Consider the following 16,037-nt stretch of genomic DNA (forward strand, 5'->3'; position numbering starts at 1 on the left):
ATTTTGTGCTGACTTGATCAAGCTTCAGAACATTACATTTCCTTAATGAGATCCACTATCCATTTAGGAAAAACTAGATGGATGAAAATGCGTACTATACAGATTATGATAATTATTTGAATTCCATTCAGTGGAGGGTAATTAAAGTATACACTTAGACTAGGTATTACAAATTGACAAGGAACAGAGCCTAGAGCTCAGAAAGAGGATGGCTAGCTATCTACTGGATTACTTTTTTGGAAAGTACATAGTTCTTTGAATGATCTGGATTTACTCCCCAACAAAAAAAATCCATCTTTTTGGTGTAGTAGTAGCATATAGATTTGAGTCTTGGACCACTATCATTTCCAAAGAATCAGAGTTACAGATGACCTGGGGGCAATTGAGAGATGCATAATGAGCATAGATAGGCTTCAGTTCATTCTCAGTTATAAACTATGCATAGAAAATAACATAGGAATGCTACTTAAGATGTAATATAATCAGTAGAAAAGATGGTCTGGTCTTGTGAAAAGGATGAGAAATGGAAGGGGTATGGTTCAGATACGTGACTGAAAGAAGGTAGAAAGATCAGAAGTAGATGTATCTGTGGCAAATCTGTGGGGGAAATTGCATAGTAAGGGAAAATATAGGAAATTACAAATCTGCACATGGAAAGAATAGATCAATGAATAAGATCACATAGCCATTAAAATTGATGTTTAATAATGCAATTTCTACGCAGAAATATTCCTTAGTAAGTACTTTCTTTGGTGAGATTCTTCAAAATTATGATTTATATTTTACCTCAGAGGCTTTTCTCATTCCAACTTAGTCCTCCTCTTACCAAGCATCTGAGATATTAGAATGCTCACTTAAAAGCAAGCATTCACTTTCACTGATTTTCTTTAGTTAGGTTCAAATATAGTATCTTTGAGAATTTTTTCTGTGTGCCATTAAGAGCAAAGATATTTCCATTTTAAAATACATGGGCAGGAGGCATGGAATAGTCTCCTAACATATAATTATGAGTGATTTTTCTCAAGAATTGTACTACTTGTACTCTGCAATATTCAGAATTTTTTTTGACATTTTGAAGTACTCTTTAAGCTCCAGTGGTCAACATTAGAAAAAATGCAAAGATGGATTCACGGAATGGAACTGTAACAGACCTATCTCAAGAAAATATTTTCTTATTTCCAATCTTGACCTAAACTCCAACTTTTCCTTTATTCAGAGTGGGCATGAATAGGTCATAAGTATGACAGAAGTCCTGTTCATGCCCTAACAAGAACAGGAAGAATTTTATAAACTCAAATGGGTTTAAGAAGGACTTGATATATTGCATAATAGGCTTCAAATTGTATGTAAGCCAAGCTGGTGAGTCTCTGTAATTTGTAAATTCATATTGCATATATTCCTATCTGCTAGCCTTCCTTTTTGGGGGAGAGGGATATGATGATAATAACTTACATGTCTGCTGCACTTTATAGTTCTCAAATTTCTTTCATTTAGCCTTATTTCATATTCTCAACAAACTTCTCTGATAGGCTTGTCCAGGGGTGAGGAACCACCACCTGGCCACATGTGGCCTCAAGGCTATAGGTTCCCTATCCTTGGTCTTGTTGGTTTACTGCAGTAGAAAGATTTTTAACCATGCTCAGAAACATTTTTCCTATTTTATTCCTGAAAAAAGTGGAGAATGCCAATATCATCACTCTAATTTTACATGAGAGAAAAAAGCAATTATATTATTCTGTTACACACATACCTCCATGAATAGAAAAGTAGACCTTCATCAGATTTTTTTTTATTGAAAGTCTATATATGCAGCTTAACTCATGTACCAATCACAGAGAGAATTAAGTAGTTTTTGGTTTACTTGTTGCTGAGTAGAAATAGTTGACTTTCAGAAATATTTAGAGCAAGATAGTAAAGCTCTTTCCCTTTCCTGAACCCTTGATTATCTAGTATCTGAGGATCTCAAAGGGGACATTGCTGTGAAAGGAAGAAGAGCCTATGTTATTATTTATCTGAGTTGTAGTGTTAAAGTTGCTAGAAACTGCCAGGAGATGCAGATAAAAATTTTAATCTAATGTTTACTGCAATAGTTCAATAACTAATGAAGGCAAAATGGAATAAATAGGGGGATATTTGAAAATTTTATAAAGCATCTGTATGAAACTGAATGTATTTCAAAAACAATGAACCAAATTTTAAAGATTCTGTGATTCTCTTCTAGTTAGGCTCTTGTGTTTGGGTGTATGCTGGCAAGGGATTCATAATTTGATGCCCCAAACTCAAAACACTTTTTCTGCATTCTGCTTGGCACAAAAAGGAGGCAGAGAAGAGACCAAGTGGAATATATGGCATGATCCACATATTCTGCTTACTTATAATCTTGTTTAGAATTTATTATACACACCTGGAGAAACATAATAATTAGAAAAAAACCAGAAAATAATCAGTTGTCTAAACTAGTGTGATAGGAATTCAGAAAAGAGAGACATCTATGTGTATGGTAGTAGTCAAGAAAGGTTTTAAGAGACTTTTGTGGTATTTGAGATCGACTCTGAAGAATGAGCACAATTTGGGTAGGTAGAGAAGAAAAGTGAAAGCATTTCAAGTGGGAGAAAGAGTAGGAGCAAAGGTTTGGAAGTGGGAATGCATATATTGTATGTTGATGTCAGGAAGGAAGGGAGGAGAAAAGGAAGGAAGAGAAGGATGGAGGAAGGAAGGGAGGAAAAAAGAAAGGAAAGAAGACAAAATTCAATTTCATAAACATTTAATAGGAACTGAGGAAAAAGTCAATAGATTTAGTAAAAAGGAGATTAGTAATGGCTTCTAAAAAGTATACTGTTAGCAGTTATGGGGACATAAGCTATATTACAATGAATTAAGGAGAGATTGGATGTTTGTTGTAATTGATTTAAAAACCCAGTTTCAGTCACTTATTCAAGAATTTTGGCATCAAAATTCATCTGTGCCTGTTAAGGTAAAATTAAATTTTAAAACAGTAACTTTTTTTGTGACTGAACAGTGGGCATTAAGCAAGATTCACAAAGGGATCTTTGGTTCACAGCTGTAAGCCATATGGAATCTTTAAGAAAGGGTTCCTTAAGGTAACATATCTGTTATCCATTGACATCAGCCATTTCTGGAGATACAATTGAGAAAATAGTGTCATAATTTGATAATATTATTAGTTCTTTGAAGAAAATAATTAACCTCATACAGATATCATTGGCTTAGGAAAATAATCATTACATATACCTATACATAATTTGAACTACTGATTTAATATTTTCTAATACTTCAAATAAAAAAAAATCTGAAACGTTACCCTTTCAGTTTTGAAATGTGTGTAGGATGTGAGATTTGTGATATCTGACAATTATACATGAATTATATTATTATCAGTGTAAGCACACGGTTTTGTAGAAGAGCATCAGAAAACAGGAATGATACTAACTTTATGACCCAAGGAGGGCCACTTCATTTCAATTTCCTCATCTATAAATTGATGATGGGGACTGGATGTTTGATTTCATTAGTGTAAGAAACTTCTGGGTGAGGGAACTCCCTCCATTAATCCAGATTGGCACCTTCCTCTAAACTAATAATCTTGGAGAGTTTCCTAGAACACTAATAGGTTAAGTGACTTACCCAAGGCAATAATGCCTTTATATATTAGAGACAGAATTAAATCCATGTCTTCTTGGCTCCAAGACTCTGTATTTACTATCATCTTACAGACGGTTGTAAAAACCAAATTAGTTTTTTATAACTCTAAAGAATTTACATAAATATACTGATAAAATGAAGTACCATTTGTTTTTTTGTTTGTTTTTACTAAAATTATCTTTCTCCTAGCTGTGTGACCCTGGACAAGTCACTTAACCCCAATTGCCTCACTAAAAAGCCAAAAACAAACAAACAAACAAACAAATAAATAAATGAATGAATGAATGAATAAATGAATAAATAGATTGATCCATGAATAAATAAATAAATGAATGAATGAATGAATAAATGAATGAGTGAAATTAGCTTTGTCCCTTACACATACTTGAAATTTAGTTTTTTCATTGTGACAAATTTCATGCAACCTTACAGTCATACTTCCCTCATTAGCAATGCATACATTTGATCATTATATGACAATGGTCTTTATGAGCAACAATGAGAGACTTTTTTTAATACAAAGAGCTAAAATTTTATTTATTCAAACATAGAAATCTGTAATCCTTATGTTCTTTAAATATGTGAACTCAAAATAATGCTTAAAATAAAAATGCTCTGATAGATCCCATAGATATGGGAATTACCTTCATTAGTGTATAGTATAACCTATCCACACCAACTAGTCTCATGTATTTCTTGTCCATATCCTTCCATAAATGAGCTACAGTCAATTTAAGCTATTTTCTGGAGCCTTTAAAGCCTCTTGTCCTTCTAATATCTCTGGGATTAGTTAATTATTTAATATCTGTGGACAAATCTTCTATGAAAGATTTATTGAAGGAAACAGACAAGAATTGAACAGGATGAGATAGTGTATTGAATCACAATCCACATGAGAGAATGGTACGAAGGGTATGATTCCACACTGATGAAACATCTTCCAACACTGAATTACCAATGTGGTGCTTGGGATGGCTGTCTTCTACCGTTCATTCTCAATACATGATTGGACTCATGTGATTTTTACCCACAAATTTCTCAGTAAAGTCTTTCATATGAAGCTCCCTTTTGAATAAAATATAAATATCTCCGTTTAGCTTTTAAAGCACTAAACAACCTCCTCCCCACCTAAATTTTAGACATTCCCCTCCTGAACTCGAAGATCCAGCCAAACTGGCTTTCTCTGTGTTCCTCAGATATGATACTCCATCACATGCATCTTCCTTTTAGCCATAGCATCTAAGTCCCTCTCTTCCTTTATGATGTAGTCTCAGTACCATCATATACAAAAAAGCCTTTCCTGATCTCCCAAATTATTAATGTCCTCATTGACTAATTTTCATAACAACTTTGTATTAATTTGTATTTATTAACGTCACATTTTTGCTACATATATGTTGAGACTTAAGTGAAATGCATTTAATATCTGTATATATATGTATATATAAACACATTTGTGTCTGTATAGATATAGATATATGAAATGTATTTGCTGTCTCCCACATTGGAATGTAAGTCCTTTTGCATATAAGGATTGTTTCGTTCTTTATACCTGTATCCTCAGTGCCTAGCACAGTGCTTGAAACATATTAGAGCTTAATAGATTGATTGATTGATTGATGTGCAAGTTGCCATTGATAACATGTTTCGTTAACATACCACATCTACCACATATCATTCTATGTAAACATAAATATCTTTCAAGATGCTTTAAATCATCATGGAGGTTGTTATCCTAGAAAACTTTGCGAGAACAAATGTTTGATAGGTAAGTATACAATTATAAAAAGATTTAACTAAAAATTAAACAATACAGTATTTTTAAAAATTTAGTGCTAAAAAGCAAAATACTCAAAATTTAAAAGGAAAAAATATATACTATACACTTTGATTATTACACTGTCACCATGAAAATGGTAGTGAGTATGGCTCTGATTTTTAAGAGACTTAAAAATTAAAATCATTTATTTCTATAGAACTAAAATTATAAGAGCTATTAGATATCATGGTTCAAATTGTAAACTGAGGAAATGGGTAAGAAATTCACTGTGATCAACTTTAGCCACTTGCTTGTATCTTTAACGCATATGAAGAGGAAATTAAAAAAATTCTCCTTGATTTTGATGGACATTTGTATACAATCTCTCTGAAAATGTGCCAAGGAATGTCCTCCAAAAACCTCACTTTCATGTTAAAAACAAAACAAAACAAAACACAAAACCTACAATGAAGAGGTTTGTTGTCTTATAGTTTGCTTCCCGGAACTTCTAAACTGCCCATTTCCAGGCTCCAAAGTAGCTCCAGAATTTCCCAAGCTCAGAGCTATTCCAAGTGTTAAGATTAAAATACATTCAAGAGGCCTGCAGCTACTCTTTGACTTCACTTCAGATCTGGCCATGTCTTGTTTTAGGCAGGTGTGTGTACATCTCTCATATCAGAGATTCCAGTTTATTGTGGAGTGAGTCTGTTTGGGTGGATTAAGTTCCTCCCTTGAAAGTTTTTCACCCGCTTTGGCACTTCACACTGTCCAATTTTGGTGCCTTCTGGTATAATATACTCACTAGCTTCCACAAAATAAAATATTCACTAAACACCATTATGTAGGATACTTTGTGCTGGACACTGGAGATACAAAGATAAAATAAGACTGCTCTGTCTTTGTGCTCTGAGAATGCCGTTCATTGCCCAAAAAGAAGGGAACATCTCAGGCAGAAGCAAGCACCACAGAGAAATGGGCAAGAACTCTGGAAGCAACATTTCTGGGGTAATTGGGCATGAAATCTGGGGGATCAAGTTTGTGTTGATCAAAACAAAACAGTTACAGATTCCTAGACAGTGTTCTTTGTCTTCTTTCTTTCCTTAAACCCACCATCAGAGCCTGAAACTTTTCCCCTGGGAATATGGAAAAATTTTGTTTACATTTCTGTGTTTAAATGCTGACTTGATTAAGCACTTTGACCATTTTTTAAACAGTGGTTATTATTTGCAGTTGTTAGTTGGTGTTTACTTAGTGGGAGGAAGCAACTGAAGGGGCAATATCTTTAGAGAGAGAGATTTCTAACACTGAGGTATTTTACCAGAAGTACTGTCCCTAGCTTGGGGTTCATAAAGAACAAAATGATAGATTAAGTTATAGATTTTTTGATACTACTTCCAGAGTGGATAAGAATCATTTACATTGGGAAATTCATCTGGTAATGAGTCAAAATGAGGCAAATAGCAGTGACTGAACAACATTAATCACCATGCCATATCCCTTGACAATATTACACAGGACTGGATTTTGCCTTTCTCAGATTTTTGTAGAGCGTGAACTCTACAAGTTCCCAGACAAGGTTATTTACATAGGACATTGTACTCTGAGGGATTCCTGTATTTCTGTGTCTGGTTTCTATTCCTACATGTGCATTTTTATTTTTATTTATCTTTTTAAATTTTATTTAATTTATTTTGAACTTAAGAAATAAAACAAGCATTTCCATAATATAATAGAATGCAAAAAAAAGATAATCATACATGAAATTGCAAATCTGTTATTTACAACTTGCTATTCCTTTTAAATATATAATGGATTTGTTATATAATTGTTTTTTTCTTACCTTGTTGCCCCCTCCCTCCCCCCATGGCTACTGTTAGGCACAAATATGTGTGTGTGTGTGTGTGTGTGTGTGTGTGTGTGTGTGTATGTATGTATGTGTGCATGTAAAACCATTCTATACACACCTCTACTTATCAGTTCTTTCTCTGGATGCAGATAATGTCTTCCTTCATGTGTCCTTTGTAGTTAATTTGGGTATTTATAATAATATTCAAAATTACTTATTTGCTCAAAGTTGTTCTTAAAACAATGTTGTTACAATATACAACATTCTCCTGGTTCTGCTCATTTCACTCTTCATTATTTCATGCAAGGCTTCCATGACTTTCTAAGATCATCGAGCTCATAATTTCTTATAGCACAGTAGTATTTCATTTTTAGAAGTTGTGTGTCTTCCTCTGGGTCAGTTTATTCAGGATTGACCCAAGGGTGCTATGTCTTGTTCCTATGTTCATGGGAAAGTCAAGACCCCTGAATATTAACCCTGCTACTCTGGGGATAACTGTCTATATAATAGAGGAGCTGGCAAACCTTCCTGTGCAGGTCATATTTTTAGAGATGATGACCACTGAGGATAACTGACCCTACACCAGACAAACTTAGCTCTTATCTAAGAGTGTGACTCTCTGAAGTTCTTGCTGTTTTGCTCTCAAGGAATGTAACCTGGGGAAGAAGGAAGAGCCTTCTTTTTCATTTAGCCCCATGACAGGTAGCCAGAATCTCTGGATTTCAAAAAGACTCTCATATCTAGCTAGGAACATTTACTGCCTTTGTCAGGAGATTGTACGGATTATCTACCAGGGTTGGCAAACGATAGCCTGTGTAGAACAAATCCATCTGCCACCTACTTTTGCACTGTCCAAGAGATAAGAATGTTAAAAAAATTAAGGAAAGTTTTATTTCATTTTTTAAAATGTAGCAACTAATGTTAGTTCCTTAAGCAGCACATAAAGACAATGGGCCAGATTTTGTTTTCTTTCTGTACTTTGAATTCTCCTGATACATCAATGGTAGATTTCAACATAGTAGATCCAATATAATTAGAGCATTGAGCTCAGTGTTTAGGTCCTGGGGCTATTTGCTGTCAGAGTTATCTTCCTCCATTGTCCAAGCTGTAGAGACAAATTAATATTGAGTGTGGGGAGAAATGATAAAGGGACAATGCTTAGATACTCAGGTGAAACCTGTTAATTTGAGAATAGGCTTCTTGACTTTAGTTTATTAGCTAATCCTAAATTCAGGTTACTTTAGCTAACCTAACTGAATATACATTAAAGTTTTAGAGTTTCAGCAAAGTATACTTCTACCATGTAATATTATTAAATGGCTATTTTTAAAAATATATTTTAAGCAAATTTGCTCAAGAAGCAGGATTTATTTTGTCTCAATTTTTTAAAACATGAAACACATCAAGAGACAGTGAAACTGGCAAATGATGACTGACTAAATGAATTAAAAATATTTAACCTAGAAAAGAAAAGGCCTTCAGGGAGGAACATGTAGCTGTTTTCAACTATTTGAAGAAACATTAGAGTGCTTGTATTAATTGCTTATTAAGTTCATAATATAAAAAAAAAAGAAAATTGAAATTAAAAAGGAGAAAGTATGCCTTGACAGAGAAGGGTTTCTTGTACAGCCTGGGTTGAATGAAATGACCTCAGAGTTTTTTTCCAACAATGAACTTCTGAGTGATTGTGGCTTTTTTTGTTTTTTTAAAAAATATTAAGGGGCAGGTAGGTGGCGCAGTGGATAGAGCTCTGGCCTTGGAGTCAGGAGGACCTGAGTTCAAATGCGGCCTCAGACACTTGACACTTACTAGCTGTGAGACCCTGGGCAAGTCACTTAACCCCAATTGCCTCACCAAAAAAAAAAAAACAAAAAAAAATTTTAATTCATTACTGTCCCCTACTTCCCTCTCCCCTAAAAAACGTTTTGAGTTTTGACAATGAATATGTAAAGAATTGCTTGTTTATTCTGAGGCATTATATTTATATATATGTTACATATTAATTATTGTATATATAAAATATTATACATATTTATATTTCCTTGTCATTACAATCAGATTGATTTTGATTATTGTTATTTTCACCCTTATATCTCAATGTTGCAGAAGGTAAAGGACAGTCTACAAAGAATTTCAAGTCAGGTTGAAGTCATTCACAATAAGAAAACAGAAGCGTTACAAAATGCTACACCTGTGGAAGCTAGTAAGATAAAAGAAGCTCTAACTCAACTCAATTTCCAGTGGGAGAAAGTTAACAAGATATATAAGGATCGACAAGGGTAGGTCACTTTTTCGGTTTATAGTCTAAATGTGCTTGTATTTTCTGGAATGGAGAAGAATTCTGGAATCAAATCTCATCTGCTCTATACTGGGGGTTATAGCAGAGAGGAAGAAAGCAACACATGGTTTATTATTGAAAAAAGAGAAGTACAATGTAATATATGTCTGCTAAGGATCTAAGATCTATGATGTGTGTTGTGAAAATTCTGTTTTACCAGAGTCTGTGGGAATAGGCCACTGCTATGGGAGACATTATTTTGACAATTTTAAAAGGATACAGCATAATAAAACAGATTTTTTTTTGGTCAAGCATAGAAGTTGGATTATTATTTAAATATGCAAACTGTATTTTTATATTTATGCTGTGATCCAATTTATAGATTAAGAGAAACATGGTGTAAGGGATATAGAGCTAGCCTAGGAATCACAAAGACTTAGACTGAAGTCTCACCTTTGACACACTGGCTATGACTCTGTGCAAGTCATTTAGCCTTTAAGTAACCCAGACAAATCTCTAAGACTATAAATTACGGAGCAGTTACTCTTCTGCCACATTGTTGTTTTCCCACTGGTAATTCCCACTTAAACTATAAGTTTGGAAACATACATACATATACACATATATGTATCTATATATATCAAATAACTTCGTATTTTCATAAGCCAATGTTAATATATTACCACTTTTCTGCACTAATCTTTGTTCTTTGTTGTAAGAAGATAAATATAATAGAGGCACTTATGGAATTTAAGCCTTTGTTTCCACATATATGATACACACATACACACACACACACACACACACACACACACACACATATGTACTATTTTAAATTTGAGTTTACATGAATATTATCATATATTTTATACCTAAAAATACAGATTATTTGAATGGATCCTATCACTGTCAAAAATTTACATAACTTTTCCAGCCTTACTGGCCTTTGGAGGGCACATTTTATTCTTTCTGTCAAAGTACTATATTACTGCTTGATTTTTTTTTTGTTCACCTGACCCAAGGGAATCACTAAATAGGAATTTTCATCTCTAATCCATGAAAGTTCAACACAATTCAATATAGCAAGCATCTACACAGCTACACAGCTATATTCATCATTTCCTCATTCACTCCACTAGGTGCAGCCCATCCTCCCTAACTACTTGTATTTATTGTATTTATATTTATTCTGTTTATACAATGTACTTGTCTCTCCCTTTGGAAAGTATACTCCTTGAAGATAGGGATTATTTTATTCATTTGATTTACATCTCTAGCACTTAGCCCAGTCATTAATGCATAGTAAGTGGTTAATAAATACTTATTCATTGATTACTATATTAAGCTCCTCTTTCAGCTGTCATGGATGGAATATAATTAAGCCTACCTGCATTTAGTCTCAGTTCAACTTTTGGCCTTTCCTCCATTTCATGGTGGTTATTGAGTCATTTTAGCCCTGTCTGACTCTTTATGGCCCCCTTTGGAGTTTTCTTGGCAAAGATACTGGAGTGGTTTGCCATTTCCTTCTCTGGCTCATTTTTCAGATGAGGGACTGAGGCAAACAGGGTTAAGTGACTTGCCCAGGATCATACAGCTAGTATGTTTGAGGCCAGATTTGAACTCATAAAGATGAATCTTCCCAACTTCAGGCCCAGCACTCTATCTACTGCGCCACCTAGCTGCACTACTGCATGGTTCTCTTTTATAGCAAATCAGTTTATCAACATTATTTTAAGACAAAATCATTTTTAAAAATACAGAAAATAAACAAGATTTAAAGGTAAGTGATACTAGTTTGCCACTCAGCAATGGGGGGGGGGTGTAGGGTGTGGGGAGTAAAAAAGGAATATCATCTCCACTAATGTTGATAGTCAAGGAAATAGAAAAATTCTGCCCTACTAGCTTACTGGGTCAGTGAGCCAGACAATGCTCCAACTATTTGTGATTATATTCAGTTAGGAATAAGCAGCAGCCTTCACTTGCAATCTGTTGTTGGCTGCTGGGGGATCTGCACACTCTCAATCATCCCCTCTCTGAGGGGCTCCAAAGTTCCCACAGGAACCTCAGTTTCTTCTTCTACAGTCCTTCCTCCTTCTTACCATCTGGAGAAAACAAAACACCAATAGCTCCCCTTGCTGAAAAAGGGTAGCCTCATCCTTCATAAAGGCTTCAGTAGGCATTGCATGAGACTCAGCAAATGTAATATTTTAATAGCTCTGACCTCAGGATGCTACACTGTGCCTTTTTTTTTGGGGGGGGGAAGCAGTGAGGAAGAGGGATATGGATTAGCAGAGTAGATAATGCCACTTCTCACATTGTGGTGAAGTGGAAAGAATGAATTTTTAACATAAAAACTGAGATTCAAATCCATATTTCCTAGTTCTGTGACCAAAGATATGTCTTTTATTCTCTTTAGATCTCACTTTACTTATCTAATTATATTTGCACTACCTACCTCACAGAGCTCTTGTAAAGATCAAATAGGATAATCTAAATAAAAGATGTATAACCTGAAAAGCATTGTAGCAAGGTTTCTAAGGTCAACCACATTCACTTGTAGAGCATGCCTTAACTCAGACTGCTACCTGATTCATGCACATAATTACTCTTATTATCCTGAGCTCTATTGTAATCCAGGAGTGTATATTTTTTAATTTATTAATAAACTTGGGACCTATTTTTTCATTAATTAATCAGTTGGCTCAAACCCCTAGCCAAGTTTATTCAATATTAAATAAACTAGAGAAATCTCCTCAGTAATAATTATTCATATTTCTCTATACAGTAAGCCCCTTAATCTTCTATGATTAAATAAATGTTAAAACTACTGTATATGGAATCTATTAACAGATGTAATCAGTAATGAAACAAATAAATGTATAAACAGTATTTTGACTGTGAGAAAGATCCTAACCAGACACACCACAACACTCACTATAAAGCTCAGTAAAAACATTTATATACCATTCAGTTCATTTTTACAAGCAAAGGGTGAAAATAGCTTAAATACACAGGAAAGATTTCTCTACTTAATTTCTCTGTTTCTTCTTCAACTCCTCTCCAGTCATCACAGAAAAACATTCTCTTCACAATAATCATTACTCATGGAATTATCTTTATAATATTTCTTCACAATCTAACACTTAAGATAATTATAAGAGGAAAGATTTTTCTTCTCACTTTATATCATCTCTATAGTTTATCTGTGTATGTTATCTAATCTCAACTTCAATGAGGCACTTTTGCCCTCTTTAATTGATTCTCTATCCCAGTGGTGCCAAAGTCCAGGAAAAATGGGAGGCCACTAATCCATGAATAAGGATCCCTATGTTTGAACATGTGATATATATATGTTTTACTGTATTTTTATTTATTTTGTTAAATATTTCCCAAATATATTTTAATCTGGTTCTGCAGCACTTGGGATTGTTGTGGGCCATACGGATGGGGAAGAGAGTGTGCATGTGGAGAATAAGTATCACAGGTGCAGGTCTGACACCTACGCCCTATCCCATTCTTGTTCAGAACCTATTTACTCCAGAAAACATGCCACACCATTCCTTCCACTACTCTAAAAGTTGAAAATGTCACCTCAAACTTTACTGAGAAAAGAGGGGATATTTGCTATGAGCTTGCTCTTCTACTTTTCTCTTCAAAACCCCTTGACATCACCCCCAATTTTATTCTTTCTTCACTTTCCAATAAAGATGCAGCCTTTTTCCTTGTTAAGGCCATGTAGTCATGATCACATCTCTTCCCATCTTCTCCTGTAGTTTCTTCCCTCTTTCCTCCTCAATCCCCTTTCTCCCTCTCCTTCTAGCTCTCTCCTATAAGGAGTAACTAGAAATTAAATATGATATATATATATACATATATACATATATATATACATACATATATGTATATATGTGTATACACACACACACACACACGTGTACACACATCCTACAGAGTATCTCCCTCTCAGATTCAGGGGGTAAATGCAGTCTCATCCTGCCTCAAGAAAATTTGAATTATTTATAAAAATAAATTAGATCCATACAAATATGTGTCTATATGCAAATATGAAATAGCACCTCAGTTCTCCCCCTCAGTTCAGGAGGGAAGCCTAGACTACCAGACAAATTCTAGAATAGGAAAATTTTCGTTAACCTCACCATACCATAGGACTCACACTACCAAAAATGCCTGGATTTGAGCATATCTATACTACATAAAGGATGGGGAGATTTTCACCTTAGTTGTGTTTGCCTTGAACCTGAGCTATCATAGTATTTGACTTGAATCAAATAACATCATATTTAGGTGGCTTTATTATAGCAGCAAATGAAAAGGGATGAGAGAGAGAGAGAGAGAGAGAGAGAGAGAGAGAGAGAGAGAGAGAGAGAGAGAGAGAGAGAGAGTTCAAAACAAGGAAGCCTAATCTAGAATGTGTGTTTATATACACACATACTCACATACACATATATCATGCCTAATTTCTGACTGTAGCAAACTGTACAAATTGAGACCACACTGTAGCCTCATGCACAATTGCTATATCAGTTGGCATTTTTAGTGGAATATTCACTAAATATTTTTCTCCCTTGATAACACAGAGAAAAAAATAAGTCTTATACTATCCACAGAGGAAAATAATAATACACTAATCTTCATGCCATCACTATTTGATTTTATCCTCTGAAGTGGAAGCTAGAGAGACAGATGCATAATCTGGGAACATTTCCAGAGTCATCTTTTGCTAAATGAGACATTCAGTTCTAGCAGCATTCAGCAGGGCTCTTCCCTTTGTCGCAGTGCCATACATAGTAGGAAAGATACATGATAAACACATGCAAGATGCTGACAACTCAGGACAAGATTAACAATGGTACTACAGCCTTGGTCTCAGCTACATACAAAGATTTATGTGTAATAATCTGCCTTTACTTTTTCTGATGTGTGTACAAGTGCCAATTTATTTTTTCTTTGCTATCTCTATCAAAGTATGGTAGACATTGAAGGGGTTGTAGGTAGCATGGAAGTAGGATGAAAATCAGGCTCCAAAGAACCTGATTAGGAACCTTTCCCTAACTCCGTAGAAAAATTTTGGTTAGCTCATGAAAATTTTCCTGACAAATAAAGTGAAAGGAGTATAAAAGAAGAGAATGTGTATTTCAGTACGGAATAAGTAGGTGCCTCCAATTTTTTCCAGTTTTCTTATACTGACCGTTTCTTTATTATCTACCATGTCTTATAGATTAATTCCTTCAGGGACAAGATGTCCTTCAGAAAAACCAACAAAGTATTGTCATTATCTTCTTTCTAAAAAAATAAATGCATGACTTTATATGAGTTGACATCAATAAATGAAGATTTGATTAACCACTTAATATATACAAAGCACTAAAGATATAAAATAAAAAGCAGGAGAGTTCCTGCTCTCAAGGAGTTCACATTCTAACAGGAAACACAACACATAGAAGATGAAAAAGTCTCATGGTCCTTAGTCTTCAGTGTCAAAGCAAATGTTAAGGCTTCTTCTTTAATATCTTTTCCATTGATACAGTTAGATCCATTTCAGATATTGAACCTTTTGACAATGCCAAAGACTTGGGAAATAAGAACTTTTTTTTTTCTGGGTCTCCAATAGATGTGGCTGTCGCAGCTGTAGGATCATTTGCCAAGCTGCATCTTCCCAAAAGCTGTTTCCTAAGATGATGGCTTAGAGAGTTTGCCTGGAAGCAGTATAGTTCCCAGTTATGCATATCTTGGACATATCTAAGGAAAACAAGATAAACTTTTTCCTTGACTGAAGGCACAGAAAAGATTCTTCCTTCCAATTCACCTCCCCCATACACACACACACACACACACACACACACACAGAAACATAATAATGGTCTCCATCCACATAGAAAATGTTTATCTTTAATGTGCTTTTTAAGAAGTTCTCTCTTGTTTATGATTTTTTTTAACTGTCACCTCTTCTACACATTTATCTGCTTCTCTAAGAATCATGCATTTAAAAATTTGTATAATGCTCACATTATGTGTGGTAACAAATAAAATTTGATGGTAATAATGATGGTGATGAAAGTTGTTACTTTGAAAACACGGGCATGCAGTACATGTTAAAAACTGAACCATCTCAAACAATAGGAAAAACACATTTTAATAACCTGTCATTTCTTATCTTTTTCTTGAACTTATCTTCTTTCATATTTCAATTTAATACTTCCTTACTCTTTGTACTCTTTCCTGTGATTTATACTGCTCTCCCTTTTTTTAAGTGTGGATATCCCCCTGCATGTTGTAACCTAACCCCTACTTGTCAGAAAACTAATTAGCACATAGTAAATGTCTTTTGGTAGTCTCCTGTTTCATTCTACTTGACAGACAATGGGTCAATGGTTAAAATTTACTTAGGATACTTCAGAGGATCCAGGATCTCATTAAGAGGTAACCTCCTATCCGATACACAGTACAAGTCTTCCATACAATATCAACCC

The 16,037-nt window shown here is 34.5% G+C and overlaps 1 protein-coding gene across 1 annotated transcript in view; it reads left to right on the forward strand.

The window, feature by feature from the left end:
• DMD (dystrophin) overlaps positions 1–16,037 on the forward strand; it is a 1,828,382-nt gene that overhangs the window by 545,979 nt on the left and 1,266,366 nt on the right. Inside the window, 1 exon segment of the mRNA XM_078146592.1 lies at positions 9,375–9,547. Coding sequence (XP_078002718.1) covers positions 9,375–9,547 — 173 coding nt within the window.

This window comes from Phascolarctos cinereus, unplaced genomic scaffold (assembly GCF_003287225.1).
Source record: "Phascolarctos cinereus isolate Bilbo 61053 unplaced genomic scaffold, phaCin_HiC Scaffold_726;HRSCAF=1367, whole genome shotgun sequence".
NCBI classification, from domain to species: domain Eukaryota; kingdom Metazoa; phylum Chordata; class Mammalia; order Diprotodontia; family Phascolarctidae; genus Phascolarctos; species Phascolarctos cinereus.